This window comes from Chamaea fasciata, unplaced genomic scaffold (genome assembly GCF_029207755.1).
Source record: "Chamaea fasciata isolate MVZ Bird 193981 ecotype frontalis unplaced genomic scaffold, bChaFas1.0.hap1 SCAF_6, whole genome shotgun sequence".
Taxonomy (NCBI): domain Eukaryota; kingdom Metazoa; phylum Chordata; class Aves; order Passeriformes; family Sylviidae; genus Chamaea; species Chamaea fasciata.
In genome coordinates this window covers 44,237,062-44,253,321 of record NW_027094091.1, presented here as the reverse complement: position 1 = coordinate 44,253,321, position 16,260 = coordinate 44,237,062, and the positions used below count along the sequence as shown (strand labels likewise).

Sequence of the window (16,260 nt, the reverse complement as noted above, 5' to 3'; positions counted from 1 at the left end):
TGTACGCACCTTGCACATGCGTCTTGGCCCAATGGTTATTTTTTGTCTAGATCCTTAACACCTTACTGAGTGTTTTCTGTGTCTGTGCAGGAAGGCTGTTAATGGTTCTTGTGAAGTTGCAGCTTTGCTCATGGTTGTCTCCTTATCTTCTGGTGCACCTGCTTGCTGGCAGAAACTAAAAAAGCCTAAGAGATAGGATAAACACATTTATCAACAATGAAAACAACAGTGGGTTATCAGTATTCTTCCTGTACGAAAGACAAAACACAGCAATAACCAGCTACTAGGAAAATGACTAAGAAAACTGATTTCAGCTATGGAGGTGTAAGTTCATGGTTTGCAGCTTGAGGTTTCAGCAAATCCTGAGCAAGTAAAGCTGAGCAAACAGCATATTAAATCATACAGAATTGTAACTGTGTATCTCATTCAGCTGAAAACTTATTCATGCTAAACTACTACCTCTCAACACGTCTTGAAACTTCTTGTTTCATTCGAATGTAGCCAAAACATTTTTCCAGACACGGACTGTCAGTGGGTTGAAATGGCACCTTGGAGAGGGTTGTCATATGTCAGCCAAAAAGGCAAAGGCTTCTGTCTCTGAAAGAGTTTAAAGCAAAGGCCTTAAAAGGCAGGAACCAAGGGCCATGTCACTGGGGCTTAAGAAAAAAAACAACTGAGTCTCCAGGGAGTAAAAATCTACTACGCAGAATCCATTTTTTTTAACCTTGCCTTAACCTGTACAGTGGGACTCTGAGAAGGGGGCTTGAAAGTGTATTATCCGAGAGAGACAAAGGAACAGAGCATAGAGAAAGGAAAGAGCTGAATGAATGGCTGGCAGGCACTTGCTGCCAGCTGAGTGCTGAACAAAGAATGTTGTTTTAAATTACTCCCCTGGGCGACGTGCCTCCGCTTAGGCAGCGGCTGGTGACTACAGGAGAGAGAGCACCGTCCTGCAGTAATGCCGTGTTTGGAGAGGAGATACTGGAGGAGAAGGGAGCTCTGTTCTTCTCTGGTCAAACCTAGCACAAGCTCTGGCCTGATGGAAAGGCTGACTCGTGACGCTGCCGGAGCCCTGTCCCGGGTACCTGGACGGTGTCCTGACCGCTGCGCCGGAGCTGGGTGCGCAGGCAGAGGCAAGCTGGGAACAAATCCCGCGGGGGTGGGAGCGGGGGGGGGGGAGCAGCAGCAGGCGTGCGGAAACCGCGGACTCCCCGTACCAGCGAGAGGCCGCCTGTGGCAGGGCTCGCCCGTTTCATTGCCGCTCGCCTGTTCCCAGCCTGGCGCCGGGAGCCCGGCTGGCGGCGGGAGCGGCGTTCGGGGCTGCGGGGGGCGCTCTCCGTGCGCGGCGCGGGTGCGCGGTGTCCGTGGTCCGCGGCCGGAGCGGCGATGGGCTCCCGCCTGCGGGTCGCCGCGCTCTGCGGGGCGGCGCTGGCCCTGGCGGGCGGCACGATCGTGGCGCTCCGGGCCTGGGCCCGCCTGCGGAGCTCCGTCGCGCTGCCCGTCCGCTCTGCGGCCGCCGCTGCCGCCGCCGCCGCCGATCAGGTACCGGGGCCGGGTCGGGGCGGCGGGCGAGGCCTCGGGGTCGGGGAACGCCCGCGGGGCCGCCCGGGGCCTCTCGCCGGGGCAGCGCCGCCCCGCCCGCCTCGGGCCACAGCGACCTCGGCTCCGGCAGCCCCGGCGGCGCCCTGGGCCGCGGCGGGCGGTGGCCGGGCCGGGGCCGCTCTCATCGCTTTCCTGCCCCCGGTGCCCGGGGCCGGCTGATGTCCCAGGGATCCCCCATCGCTGCGGCCGTGCGCTTGTGTCGCAGGAGCCCCGCGGGCATCTTCGGCTTCTTCACCGTGAAGGGGCCTTTCCTCTGCTCCCCAGGCCCCTTGTTCAGCCTCCTTCTTTCCCCCAGCCCTGCTAAGCTTTGTTCTTGCCCCGGCTGCCCGGGTAAGTGTGCTGCCCCTCGCTTTGCAGGGTAAAGGACACGGTAAGCAGATCCTGGTGCTGGGCCTGGATGGGGCTGGGAAGACGAGCATTCTCTACTCCCTGGCAACTAACCGCGTCAAGCGCAGCGTGGCTCCCACCGAGGGCTTCAATGCCATCTGCATCAATACCGAAGAGTCCCAGATGGAGTTTCTGGAGAGTGAGTGAACCGGTTTTAGTATTGAACATAAAATAAGTTCTTGTCTTGTCCCCTAGGGATCAGGCACATATTTTAAAAGCTCGGTGTCCCCACATGCCCGCTTCGATAATGTGAAGCTGTGATTATTTTCTCCTTGGGGATTCTGCTTTCCTACCCAGCCTCTTTGAAGGAAAAGACACAATGGTGTTAGAGATCAGGTTTCATTCAGCCCTGACATCCTGGGAATTCTACTCCCAGAGAGAAATGGGTAATAAGCCTGATTGGGTGAAAGCAGCAGAGGTTTCCCCAACAAGCCCTGTGTTGTGGTCCATAGCTGTTGTACTGCTTCTCCTTGGTGCCCATGCCTGGCAAAGGGCAAGAGCTACAGAGGAATAAATAGTAAGTGAAAGAAGAGAGGGGGAAGAAAAAAACTTTGTACCCTTTGTGTTCAAAAGCCTCAAAAGTGGTGTTTTCTGGTCTTTAACAGTCTTTTGAACATCTGTAGCATTTTATTAAAATTTCTGTACTGTCCTTAGCTCTGATTTTTGTGTATTGTCCGTGCCTGCAGGGGGTATCTCTTGTGATGCCTTTGGTGTGTCACTGTTGTGGCATCTGTTCGAGATGCAGCTAGCTGATGGGAAAGGTGGAGGCCCTGGGGTCAGGTCACTCCCTGGTACAGAGTGGCTGACGTCCCAGCCTCATCAATGCCTGCCTTCTGTGGAGGCAGGAGCTTCTCATTGCTTCCTGCGGTTTCTGCACTGTGCTCCACCAGTGCTCGACTGGCTAAGTTGGCAGCTAGCCCATAGATGCCTCTGTACCTTTAGCAGGTCTAAAGGAGCTGTACTGTTCCCAGGTAAGTTTTTGCAGTGTGGGGATGAGGCCACTTAGGCAGAGTTTCATTCCTAGTCTTACTACCATAGAAGTGTCTGCAGTGGATTGGGGAAATCATCTTTAGGGAGATGCTTGCAGTCTGTGCCCCTTGGTCTGTAGGTATAAGAGGGTGTCTCCTACTGGGATGTACTTTGCCTGTGTGAGCCCAGAGAAACCCACAGTGTCTCTTCTCCTGCCTGGAGATGGTCTGGGCCCAGCACTGCAAACACCACAGCAGAACTTGTTGTTTCTGAGTCATCCTTCCCTCTCTGGTCCAGGTTGGTAGTGACTGAGATGTGATGGCTGCGATCTGACCCATGGGAAATGCAATGTCTCAGGCCAGTTTCAGCCAGGTAAATCTGTGCATGGCTCTCTAATCTGGTTACTTATCCAGTCTGTACCATCGCCTAGTCCAGGGGTTAGCAGCCTATGCTGTGATCACATGGCACGAGGTGATCAGCAAACAGCAGGGGTTTTATTTTGCTGGCTTAGACAGGTGGAAAGCTGTTCTTTTGCTTTGTACCAGCATAGCAATAACTGGGTGGTATCTTGGCCTCTTCAGGGGTAGGAGCTCCTGACTTCTGCTGAGTTCCTACAAGTTTTGGAGGAAAAGAATGTTCTCTGTGAGGTTGCTGACCCCTGGGTTATGCTAAGCATGAATGCACTTAACAAAGGGAGCAGTGCTGAGCCCCTGCAATATCACAGGACAGAATCAGGCTTCTGTCCCAAACTACATGTCACTCACAGCCCTTTGGCTCCTTTCCACAGTGGCAGACTTGCAGTTCTGCCTCCAGGTACACTGGGCCACTTTGAAGAGGCAGGCATGCTCTAGTGGGAAATGTTACTTCCCTTTCCATATTCTTGAAACTACTGAACCCTTTGGACTTAAGTGAAAGCAAAATTGCTTTGACACAGAACAGTCAAAGAGGGCAATAAAAGATGGCTGTATAGTCAGACAATTTTGAAAAGAGCTCCTGTGTAAGCCAGGAGACAGTCATAAGGAACCCCAGATACGCTGCTTTGAAAAATTGCTACTTTTGAGAGACTTGTATATGCCTTTTGAGCACCTCAGTATTCTGAGTGAGTGGTCCTGCAGTGTGCCTGGAGAAGACCTAGAGACCTGAAAAGAAATCTGAAATATGTAATATACTGATACTTATTCCTTCTGCTAATAAACTCAGCAAACTACTGAATTATTTGTCCCCAGGTGGGAACAACAATCTCAAACAACTTGCTGTCTATGGTTTCACCAGAGAATTATTTTAAGACCTAGTTTTGAAGGTGAACAGCTTTTCTCTGTATCCAGAAGAGAAGAGCTCATAGAGAAATGTATGCTGTGCAAAGATTACTCCAAAGGGTTGCCTGAAGAGTCTGCTGGGACCTGATTTTTCTCTCTTCCTTAAGCACCTCTGGTTATTGACAAAACTGTGGGAGTTTTCAGCTAGTTCTTAGTGTCATACAAATACAATGAGAGCCCTCCACACCTTCGAGCTAAATTTCCCCTCTGGAAATTGTAGACCTGCTTTGTCTTAAAATCAGATGGGCATTTGGAGATAGGTTATATGGGGACATTTGGTTTTTATAGACATTGAACTGTTTTCTACTCTTCTTACTTGCTTGAGAGCAAGAACCAACTAGGCAGAAAACAACTGTAAAGAAACTGAACCCAGAATCCTCTCAAAATAAGAGCTTAAAATGGAAAGATTTTTTTTTTTTCCCTCAGAGCATACACACATATGCCTTCATGGGACCTGACTGGGGAAAATAAAGCTGTTTTCAGTCTCATGTGCAGTACCTTAAATACTTTGAGGTTTTAGTAATCCAAATACCTTGTGTTTTCCAAGGTGCAGGGCCTGCACCTCTGGGAGCAGTGCTGCTTGAATTACTTGGTGAATCCTGTGCTGCTGTCTTCTCTTCCAGTCGGGGGCAGTGAATCTCTGCGCTCATACTGGAAGATGTACTTGCCCAAAGTGCTGTTGCTGGTCTATGTCGTGGACTCGGCTGATCATGCCCGACTGCCTGTGGCGAAACAGCTGCTTCATCAGCTAATCCAGAACAACTCCACCCTGCCTGTGGTAGTTCTGGCCAACAAGCAGGTAAGAGTTCCCCACTGCTGGCACAGCTTGGGCTGGCAGCAGCTTTGGAAATAGCAACCAAGCCTTTCAAAAGAGGCTTCATGCCTTTAAGGAGGGCACACAGCTGGGAGTCTTTGTGACACACCTGTTGACCACAAAACAAAATAAGCTGAGATTGTTTTGGATCTGCAAGATGCAGGTCCTGTGCTTGGTGAAGATGCAATCAGGGCTGTGGGTGGAAACTGCTGCACAGTTGCAAGGTTTGGGAGCTTCAAGGGAGACCACAGTTAGATGTGCAGTTAGGTTTCTGTTCTGAGTATCAGCCTAGAAGTACCACTTCACCTAGCAGCAGCTAAAAAGTGAAGTGTTGTTTGCCTTCAGACTGGTTGGTTTCTCCTAAGGCTGCTTCTGAAACCTGAGAGAAAGAGCAGCTTTCCTCACAAGGCAGTGCTTCCTCCTAAGATCTTTGTGAAAGTCTCAATGATTGGTACTGTACCTGGAAAAGAGTTTGGCCTTTGTTACAATCAGATGACGGAGGAGCCCGAGGGTTTTTATCACAGCTTTTCTTTTATCAAGGTTGTGTGCTCAGTTTGCTCCCCATTGTTACCTCCTAAATTTCTAGAAACAGGCCCATTACTAGTAGTCATTTATATTACTCTTGAACACAAGTGCAGGCTTGGGCTTCATCAGACTCAAATGCATGAGAAACACTGGTGGCTGAAAAGGTGGGCAGGGCATGACTGTTGCATATTTGCCCTTTTCTTGTAACTCTTTGCTGGGTACCTGGGGTCTTGGGCCAGCAGTGCTCTTGTCTGCCTTGTGGAGGTGGTCTTACATAATTATCAGAAACAGTGGAGTTAGTGTAGAAATAGAAACAACTGTACTCATATTTCTTCAGGAAGAAATTAGGTTAGAGATTAACTCTCTTCCCCAAGGCATTTTAGGACATGGGAAATGACCTCATGGAAGGTACATAAGAATGGTACCCCTGAGCCTTTGAGACTCTTTGCCTCCCTGGACAAAAGGAGTGGCTCAAAGTAGGAATGGTGCCACCGCCTCTTTCAACTAACCAGGGTTGTTTTGTTTTTGTGTAACAGGACCTCGAAGGTGCATATTGCATCACTGATATTCACGATGCTCTGGCTCTGTCTGATATTGGGGACAAGAGGAAGATGTTCTTGATTGGTACCCATGTGGCAGAAGATGGCTCTGAGATCTCTTCCAGCATGAAGGATGCCAAGGAGCTGATAGGGCAGCTGGTTTTGGAAACACAGTGACAGCTCTTTTCTTGCAACATGGTGTTTGCAGCTGAGGGAGAGCAGGTGTTAGTACAGGGTCAGTTTGCTGTGTGGCAGCTGAAATGTACAGATATGTTTTCCTGGTGGGTGTGGAATTTCTCTGAAAGTGATATCTAGTTGGTAAGAAAATCCTAATTTATAGTGGTTTGAAAATACATTTGAGAAGTAGTCTATTTTTAGCACATTTGTAGGAGAAGAATAGTCTATCTCTCAGGCAGCAGATTTAGGGGGAAATATAGCTTAGATGGGCTAGATAGCTTCACGTCAGGTGGGAATCAAGCACTGACTTCTGTGGAAGAAAGTTGCATCCAATGAATTTAACATGGCTTGATGTCTCAGGTTAAAGTGAAATTTGTTTACTTCACAGATTTTACAGAACGCTTTTAACAGTGGTGTTCTGTTAAAAATGAGACCTCACTTCTTGACAGTGTCAGAAATTTAAAGTGCTGCAACTAGTATTTTTGACAGCGACAATTCTTGTTGCTGTGTTGGACCCAGTTGTTATGGGAGTGGCAAATGGGTAATCTCTGGAAATTGGTTTGGTTACTGCTTCTTTAGTGGATAAGGACAAGAAAATGAAAGCAGTAATATATTAAGTGCTGCTTTGCCTACAGGCAAAAAACCAAAATGGTGTAATTTGATGTAGTGACTGGATGCTTTTAAGTTAAATTGGCACCAAAGCTGGGAGACTCGTCCATCAGGTTGAGCATCTTATTTAAGCTTAGTCCGAGATGTCCTCGAGCAAGCAGTTTTACTTGTGAAAACCCTGTTATTTCGTGACAGTGGTTTCTGTTAGCGCAGCAGGTGAGGAAGGTGACAAGCTGCTGAGGAGTGCCACTCTCCCAGTGTCCTCCTAATTATACTCAAAGGACATGACCCAGGAGCAGTCCTGCGCAGGACCTGTTTTGCACCCGCACCTATTGTACGAGGCTTTTCTAGTTTTGTCCTTTGTAACCGATGCATAAAGCAGAAAATTCCACCCTAACCACCGGTCCGGGCTGCTCTCTTCTCTTCCAGTTGGGGAACAAGACTTCGGGGTGCGGGAGGCCCGAGGCCTCTCCGGGCCGGCCGGCACGGCACGGCACGGCACGGCACGGCACGGCTCCCCGTCCCCCGCGGGCAGAGGCCGGGCCGTGTGGCCGGGCGGGCGGAGCCGTTAGGCGGGGCCGGGCTGGGCCATGGCGGCGCCCGGGGGTTTCTACGGTGCGTGGGGCCGGGGCGGCCGGGCCCCAGCGGCGCCGGCACCCGCGGCTGGGGGCGGCCCCTCCGCCGAGCCCCGGCTCCGGCCGCGGTGGGCTCGGGCAGGGAGGGCTCCCCGGCACGGCGGGCTGGCTGGCGCAGGCAGGCCCCGGGCACCGCGGCCGGGACTGCGGGATGTCGGCGCCGTTTCATGGCCACCGCTGCCGTCAGGGCACGCGTCTGCACGCGTCGCCGCGTCGCTGGTTTTCCTGTCATCCCGTATCCCCCATCTCCCGGTTGTTTTGTACTGGCACCGAGTCCCAGTTTAACACATCTGCTATTTCCCCGAGGCCCTGAAAACCTCCCCTAGGAGGTGCTGCACGCAGTCGTAAGGGGTGGCTACACTGAGTCAGGTGGGAGCCCGCAGGCCGGTGACCACCGGTGCCTGTGCCAGGAGGCAGATGCGGTGCTGGGGGTGCTCTATCCTGGAGCCTTGGGGGCTGCCAGCATCCCCCCGTGAGGAGCAACCACTGGAGAGGAAGGTACTGGGGAAAAACAATACAAACATCTACTGAGCAACTATCCTGAGGAGATGCACAAACTTTATCTGCCATATGATTGTTGCACACTAAAGAGCAGGCAGCCCAGACTCCAGGTGTTACCAAGCTTTTAAATTCACCTATTCTTGTCTTTGCAGTGTCATCTTATATACCTTACATATGTGAATGCCCACGCAGCAGGTAAGAAGCCCTCCCCTCCTGGCTGGGTGTTCAGGCCAATGCTCCGGGTCTCTTGAGAGGAAATTATGCCCGATTTTGCCCTTACCTCAGCTTCTGAAAAGCATCCGACCATGAAATCTGTGACACTTCGCTTTACAAGGAATTGATCTCAGAAGGAGTTGATCTCCCTTAAGCAATGAGTCTGTGAATGCTCAGACAGTGGAGGGGAGGTGTTTCTGTGTCTGGCTGAAGCAAGGCCTCATTTTCCTTGCTGGGAAGCATGAGCAGGCCCTAACAACAAAGGCTCCACCAGGGCTGTCACGTCAGTGAGGTGGTTTAACCCCTTCAAGTTGCAGAGCTGCTGTAGGTACATCCTGAGCGAGGATGCTTGTGTGTCTAGAGCTTTTGCCACAATAAAGGCAATCTTTCTCACTGTAATTGGGGGGGGGAAAAAGAAAAAAAAAAAAAAAAAAGATTGTTAAGTGAGTCGAGAGACCTGATCTGAATGTATGTGTGACTCGTTCCTTGGCTGGATCATGATGCAAGCTTTGCACAGCAGTGTGGGACACTAGGGCCATGTGCACGTTGTGCTAGATTTGGCTGTGGCTGTGAGCTGAGTCTGTGCCAGCGGCTGCTTGCAGAGATAGTGCCAGCTCTGCAACACAGCTAGGCTGGGGGAGATGTCTGTGTGCTAGTCCTTCACCCCCCTGCACCTTTGCAAGGAAAACCCTCTGGGGACCTGCTTGGGAATAAAGAACTTAAACTGGGTTTTGGCTCCTGAAATGACGTCTTCCTTCCTGACCGTGTCCTGTCTTGAACTGGTGGCAGGGGGCCAAAGTCCTACAGGCAGTTGTCTCTGTGGGATCTCAGCAGGAGCCGCGTTTGCAGCGCTGTGGCCCAAGTTAGGGCGTGACAGGCATCTTGTGTAGTGACAATGCTGTAACAGCTGCCTGCCATTTCAAGGATCTCTGTGGTGCTGAGCTCTGACAAGCATTTGCCAGGGCTTGGCATCTTATTAGCAGTATTAGCCCCATCAGAGAAACCACAGGTGTGTCCCCAAAGCACGGATTGTTTTCTGTTGGCAAGTATGTCTCTCTACTAGTGTCCTAGCTGTTCTCTAGGGCCATGCTGCCACATTGCCAGGCGATACAAAGCAGGGAAACAATGCCCCAGGCTTCCACCTTCTGTGCATTTTCGGTGGTGGGGCACTTCCACAGCTGTCTGCATGGTGTGGTTGTTCACCAGCTGGCTGTGGATAGGCACCTGTAGCCCCAGTGGGTGGCTATGGGCTTGGTCTGTGACATCAAAAGGAGTTGTGTAATACACTTGTGGCACTGGATCATCTTGTTCTTCTCTCTGTGCCAAGGCATAAAGTTCAGGCACTTCTAGTTACTGGGATTCCAGGCCTCAGTATTGATACCTGATTTTCATGAAAGGTTTTGATCTGTTGTATATTCAATAAAAACATTTCCAGAGCTGCTCCTAGGGCAGACACCATGTATGTTCCTGTGTCTCTATGGGGTCTAGGACCTCTGTGCTAAATGGACTGAAATGTGCTCCGAAAGCCATGTGGGAACACAGTGATGTCCCCATGGTGCCTTTTAGTAAACCACGACAGTGGTGATAACAGGTGTTTGTTCATCTGGGCTCCCATCGGCTGGGAGATCATCCTTCCTGTACCTGTTTCACGGTATGTTATTGACCAGAAAAGTTCCTTCCCACTCTCCTAGCCATCAGTGGAGGCAGAATTGCAAATTTGTGTCTCTGCAGTCCTGGAGGAAATACAAAAATTCATGGGCTGGTGAGTTTGCCAGATTAAATGAATGGAAAGTACTTGAAGAGAGAGGTCCTTAAACAGACTCTCTCAAGTGAATGGAGGCAAAAGCACAGGGGTTTGAGAGTGTTTATATGGCTTTGAGTACAGCAATAACTTCTTTATGCTCTGTTGCTTTAACTATATGGTTAATGGCATGTTTGTCCTTTTCTCAATTTTGGCAGGATATATGAACTTGCAGAACCCAAGCCAGTATATTGTGAAAGCAGTCCCACGTAAGTAGATGCTCAAAGAGCACTTGCTCGAGGGTTGGGGACTGACGGGGCTCAGCCAGAGCAGACCCTTGGTCATTGTCTTGCTACTCCTTTCTCCTCTGTCCCTAGAAAAGCAGACTGATAGGTTCCATACTTGAAGAGCTCCCTTCAGTTTGCTCTTTAAAGTTCTCCATAACCTGGGCTTGACCTGAGCCTTGACTCTGTTGCCCCATCTGATACGAGCTGCCCAGCTGAGATGTTGTGGGGTGGTGTGTGGTACAAGGTGACTGGACCATGGGAGTCAGGCTGCTCTGTCCTGGAGGATTCAGCCCTTTAGGAACAGAGTTGCTGTCTGTGTGATCTGATCAAACTACAGTTTGACAAGCCAGGGCAACAGTCTATTGATAACATCTCTTCTCTGTTATCTGTATGGGTCTTGGAAAAAGGCTCCACAAACCCATTGCCCTGTTCCGACTACCCTGGTACCCTCTCCCACCATGGCCTCTCAGTGAGGGATGAGCAGCGCTGAATTTGCCCTGGGCACAGGAGAGTAACCACTTACCTGCTGTAAAACCTCACCCACTTTCCATGGCACACCTTGACTGTAACATTATTACTATTTTTACTGTCATACCTGTGGTATAGTTAGGTGGTAATGGTGAGGCAAAAGAAATGCAATGATGAAACTCCCCCAGGGGTTTCAGAGATGTCACGAAATGACCCTTTCTGCACATCCACTGGTAACTAAAACCAGACCTATTTAAGACACTTTTCTCTTTTAGTTGAAAACCATCAGCAGGAGAGTGTTGGGAAATTGGATGTCACAGAAGGTGAATGCTCAGGGGGTGGTACTGGCACTTTGCAGGTGTGGGGAGCCATAGGGCGTGTGTGTGTGTGTTCCATCCTAGGCAGGGAAGGATAGCCCCAGCAAACACATTTCACACTTCTGCATGTTACTAAAATTTCACAACCTTGCTCTTCCTGCTAGGCTTGTATGGGGAAACCAAGAGACAATATGGACCCTCTCAGCTGGTGCTATGACAGCTCAACCATCTTCAAGAGTATGTTATCTGTCCAAACCCAAGAAAGATTTTAGCAAGTACCCGCACAGGTCAGTGACATGGTAGCACCTCCTGGGGAAGGAGGCAGCTCAGAGTGTGTTCCTTGGGGGGGGCATAGTGGCTACCAGGGAAAGGGGAGATGCCATCTCCTCTCTGAAAAGGCTGCCCTCCAGGTAGCTGTACGGCACTGAAACTCACCAGGCTGTTTTGTGCTTGGAACAGGGGCTGTCTGAAACAGGGAAGAAAGTGCTATGGGAGCATAGTCACCCTGAGTGCTTGACTTCCAAAGTGGGGAAGTACTGGGGAGTGTTTAATTTTGGTGCCCTTTTATTTCCTCATACCCACCTCCCAGCTGTGAGAAGGACTTCTGCAACACATAGTTGCTCGTCTGATTAGAGCTCTGGGTTCCCTGCCCTAGGAGCTTGTCTTGATCTCAGTCTTCAAGCCCAAGGGAGCATGTTCATCTGCTGTAACAACAATACCCATCCAACAGCTCTACTGTGGTGTGAAGTTGACATTGTGCATACATGCATTCCTTGATGGAATGTGTGTGTTACACCTGTAAGTAAAGAGGAGCTGTCTCTAGAGTATTCCATGTCCCATTGGGACTGATGCAGCCCAGCCAGGCACCTGGACACAGTTAATGATCCCCTGTGTCCTCTTGGAGTCTGACCTAAATCTTTAAGGTTAGGTTAGGAATGGAGAAATCTTGCAGTGTTCTGCTTTTGGAAGGAATCCAGGTCTCTTGCCTTGAGTTAAACCTCTGCTGTCACTGCATAGTGAAAAACTAGACCATGTTTTGGAATTGGAATGAAAAATGGTGTTAAAAGTATAAATGGCAGTGGTGCTGCATTACTTGAAGCAAGTCATCTATAGCTCTGCCAGAGGAGATGAAGATCTTTTGGAGTCAGGATGGTGGTTGCTAGTCTGTTAGAAGTCCTAACAATGAGAATGAAGATGAAACTGTGTTGCACTCTTGGCTTTCCTCTACGTGGAGGGGTGTCAAGACATGCATGTCTGTAGTTTTCTCCCCTTTGCCTCTATCACCAGTTATGGGCTCTCATCCTTCTGCTAAAGGTGTCCATATGGCAGCCCTTCCTGCCTTTCTGCTTACCTCTGCTTGCTCCTTCCCTGGTGATGACAGGCATATTCCAACAGTTACGCTTGACTGAAAGCTGGATGAGCAAGGCAGTAGGGGAGACACCAAGATGAAAGGAGCTACAAGGGCACAAGGTGCTATCAAGCCAGTGTAACAAAGAGGTTTCTAAATTGGCAGAGCTGACCAACATAAATGCTGCCAGATGTTGTGGAGCAGCTTCTTTAAATGGTCCAGGAAAAGCCTAGACTTTGAAAGCAATGCACTGAGGGGGCTTAAAAGAGGACTCTTCAGATGCAAACAGCATTTAAAGTGAGGAAATCGCAGGTGTAAATGCCTGTTTGTTCATGACTTTTCCATGTGCACCAGTGCCAGCTTTTGTACATGCAGCAGGCATGAATGTTTAACCTTAGGTTACCATCTGCTAGGATCATGTTCTCTTGTCAGTTGCCTTTTGCTAACTCTTCTGTGCTGTTCCTCAAAATCCTTCTTTCTGTACATGTGCAGACCATTAATTGGTGGGCGTATTGTGCTAACAAAGTTTGGCTACCCTTCTGAACGGCTGCTGAGGTTGGCTGAACCTAAAAAATACCTGCCTGCTTTCCTGGAGAAAAGGTGAGAGGCTAGAACACCTATAGCGTGCTAGAGGTAGAACCTTGGACCTTGTAGCATCAGTGCATCTTCAAAGTAATAAATGCAGGAACATCCTCTGATGGGTGGACAGAGGACAAAATCCAGAGCAGGGTCTCTGCTGGGATTAGAACTTCTGGATTCTCTCATGGGATGAGTTCTACCCTGGAAATGGCCACAAGACAAAGCTGCCTTCTACTGCAGCAAATGTGAGGCTTAGACATGCCAGCTGCAGCCAGAGTGGGGAACATCTGTGATTGGAAGTGCCATAACTCTGCTTCCAGATCCCGTGGGTCCCCCGAGTGGCCTGTGTCCGTGGCTGCACAGAACTATAATCCCTCCAAGCGGATACTGGAGCTTGCCCGGCCAAAGGGGCTGCACCCAGACTTCATGCCGCCCAGAGAGGTGAGGAGGAGGTTGAGTGAGATTTGCAGGGTACAGGGATGGAGCAAACTGTCCTGAGTTCTTAGACCCCATATCCCGCCCCTGGATGTACCCAGTGTGTGAAGGGGAGAAGCTGTCTAGTTCTGCTGGGGTTTATGACACTGGGAGAAACTGCCGTTTCAGAGAAGAATGTCTTTGCAAATCGCCTGCTGGGAGACAAAAAACAGCCAGGTTGGAGCAGCCTAGTATAGCAGGAGAGCCAAGGGAGGCATCTGGGCTGCCTCCTCTGATAAAGCAGCCTGGGAAAGTGGAGAAACCTGATGGAAATGGCATGTTTAACTCTTAGGGAGTAGTCATGTTTGTAGTTGGGCAGCTGTGCTCCTATCTGAGTACACAGGGGACATGAGATTGCAAATACTATGTGTATTTTAACTACATTTTACCAGAACCTTAATTTATATTTCTGAGCTTGTTCCTTTTAGGTGGATCATTGCTTTGGCAGGGGTGAAAGGGCTTGGAGCAATCTCAGATTGCACTCATTTCCATGGCAAAGGCTAGGTTTTCTGGATGCAGCCTCTGGGGCTGGGAAATGGGAGGCTGGGCTGAAGCAGGACTGGGCAACAGTAACCCTGTGAAAAATTTTGGAAGAAGTCCCCTACTGGAGAAGTAGTCACATGTTTTGCAGGAATGCAGTTAACTGTACCAGCAAATTTACCCCAAAATCTGAGTGCCTCTCCTTAGCAGGGAAGTTATTTGATTCGGCCAGGAAGATGGATATGAAAAATATGGAAGAAATTTCTCTGCACTTGTACCTGGCTACACAGGCTCTCATTACAGGAGCTCTCCTCCAGGCTCTGAGTGGGCAACAGCTGGGGAATCCATGTAGCATCAAAATTACTTAATAGTTCACGTGAAAGAAAAATAATGGATTCTGGAAAATTAAGAGTGACCATGTCTACAGAGGAAGGGCGTTGGGATGCTCATCCTTGTGGAGAGGGAACATGTCCCTGTGGGCTGCTATACAAGCTCTGTGTCTGCACGTCCCTCCCCCATTCTGGACCCATGCAGGTGCCAACACAGGTTTCCAGCTTGGCAACCTCAGCCAAAGCATCAGCACGCGTCCAGAAACTCGCAGAGCCCTTGGTCAAGGAGCTGGCCTGCTGCACTAGGCACAACCAACCTGGTTTTAAATCTCTATGGTAAGGCAGCATCACCCGGGACCCTACTTGGATGGGACTCTCGGCAGAGGAGAGGGCACAGGTGCTCAGTCACTTCTGGCTCTCTTCATCCAGCCCTGGATGTGCTGCTCTCCATGAAGCTGGCATAGCTGCTTCCTGAGCTGGAAGGCAGGACTTGTGCTCCATTCAGAGCATGAACTGACTCCCAGTACATATCCCCAGAGAGCGAGAGACCTGTGCCTAGCCTGCACTTGTGGGGATGGGGAAAGGTGAACAGGTGCCTAACTGGGATCTCCAGTGCTGGGAAGGGGTTGGACAAAGGGCTGTGAGTAACAGGAGGCTGGAGGACAGGTTGTGGGACTGACCAGGCAGCGATTTCTACTTTCACAGTTTGCCTGGCGCCAAACACAGCTGAGGACAGGATTGTGTCCCATCTGCATGTGGTCAGTGACTGTGAACCTGGTAACACGGAGTTGTTTGCAGGCTGAGCACCCTTGAATGCCAGGAGCATCTCTAAGGACGATCCTCTCCATTCTTCCCCAGGCTTCCATGCCACCTCCGAAGGCAGTTGCGAGCCCTCGGACCATTGAGCTGGCTAAACCAAAACAACTCCCCTCTAAATTCAAGCCTCCGCGGGATCCTGAGTGGACTGTGACAGAGGCTGCCAAGTGTGCAGTGGCTATGCCAAGGATTCTGGAGCTGGCCCAGCCTACCTCAAGGTAGGTACTGCTTCCCTGTCACATGGAAACAATCAGCTGCCAGCCCATTTTCTGTGGCTCACAGCACCTTGTTCGTTTGTGTTTGGCCAGAGAAATTAGGCCAAGATTAGGAAGTGCTCTTTGACTTCCAAAATGCATGGATTTTATATGTCTGAATGTGTTAATGCTATGTGGATTGCAGTTTAAAAAACCCTTTCGAGGTAGAGGGAGAGTCAAGAAACAGGAACTTTCAAATTCCAGCAGGAATTACTGGTTGGGACATCTTATTAATTCCAGTTATAAAAAGCAAGCAACTGGCAAAGGGCTGAGTGTAATACATTCATGTTGCCCAGCATGTTGCAGCTGACCTCAGCCCAGTCTGCAGGAAGTGCTGGGGAGGATATTTCACAGAGGGTGAGGGAATGCCTGGCTGTAGGAGTTGGGAGAGATATCCCTCCCCTGACAACAGCAGCGGACGTGTGATGCCTTTTGTCCTCCCTTGTCAGTGAAGGGCAGGCTTAGGTGGAGGTGTGGGAGCTGGCAGGCAGCTGACAGCTGGCCTTGCTCCAGTCAGGATTGACCATCCCTACCCTCTCTCCTCCAGACCTCGTATGGGTTTGACTGCACTCAACTCAGATGCATTCAGAGTGAAGCGGGCTGCTTTGAAGGCTATTTGTTCTCAGCGGCTCGAAGAACTAGCTCGACCAGTTCGGCGCTAAGCTCCCTCAGAAATGCTCCTGCCATCTGCCTACATCACCCCTTGGAACATCACTCTCTCTGGGCTGTGCTGTGGCTGGAAAATCTCCTTGAACACAGCGTAGAGGCAGCACTCAACAGGAACACTTTCTGAGAGTTCAAATAAAATCATCATTCCTTAAAAATAGTCATCAGGGAAAATTAACAGAATTCAACCTAATGTGGGAAGACTCTCTCCCTA

The 16,260-nt window shown here is 50.1% G+C and overlaps 1 protein-coding gene across 3 annotated transcripts; it reads left to right on the top strand.

The window, feature by feature from the left end:
* Window positions 1-1,386: 1,386 nt before the first annotated feature.
* ARL9 (ADP ribosylation factor like GTPase 9) lies at window positions 1,387-13,431 on the top strand. Of its 3 annotated transcripts, XR_010721470.1 has the most exons (7): window positions 1,387-1,542; window positions 1,960-2,128; window positions 4,898-5,073; window positions 8,227-8,269; window positions 10,247-10,297; window positions 11,265-11,387; window positions 13,348-13,431. XR_010721470.1 is itself a non-coding variant. In XM_066186175.1 (4 exons), the coding sequence occupies exons 1-4, from the start codon at window positions 1,387-1,389 to the stop codon at window positions 6,327-6,329; spliced, it is 681 nt and encodes a 226-aa protein (XP_066042272.1). In that variant the 3' UTR covers window positions 6,330-7,335. The 3 variants fall into 3 exon arrangements, 2 of the variants coding, with proteins under 2 accessions (XP_066042272.1, XP_066042273.1); XM_066186175.1 differs by lacking the exons at window positions 8,227-8,269; window positions 10,247-10,297; window positions 11,265-11,387; window positions 13,348-13,431 and adding an exon at window positions 6,150-7,335; XM_066186176.1 differs by lacking the exons at window positions 1,387-1,542; window positions 1,960-2,128; window positions 8,227-8,269; ... (1 more) ...; window positions 11,265-11,387; window positions 13,348-13,431 and adding exons at window positions 3,256-3,330; window positions 6,150-7,335.
* The last annotated feature ends 2,829 nt before the right edge of the window (window positions 13,432-16,260 follow it).

Excerpts from the sequence above, each read along its gene's own strand:
- ARL9 (XM_066186175.1), top strand. The coding sequence starts at position 1,387 with ATGGGCTCCCGCCTGCGGGTCGCCGCGCTCTGCGGGGCGGCGCTGGCC. Across the intron at positions 1,543-1,959 it reads CCGCCGCCGCCGCCGATCAG|GGTAAAGGACACGGTAAGCA; the intron begins GTACCGGGGCCG and ends CTCGCTTTGCAG. Across the intron at positions 2,129-4,897 it reads CCAGATGGAGTTTCTGGAGA|TCGGGGGCAGTGAATCTCTG; the intron begins GTGAGTGAACCG and ends CTTCTCTTCCAG.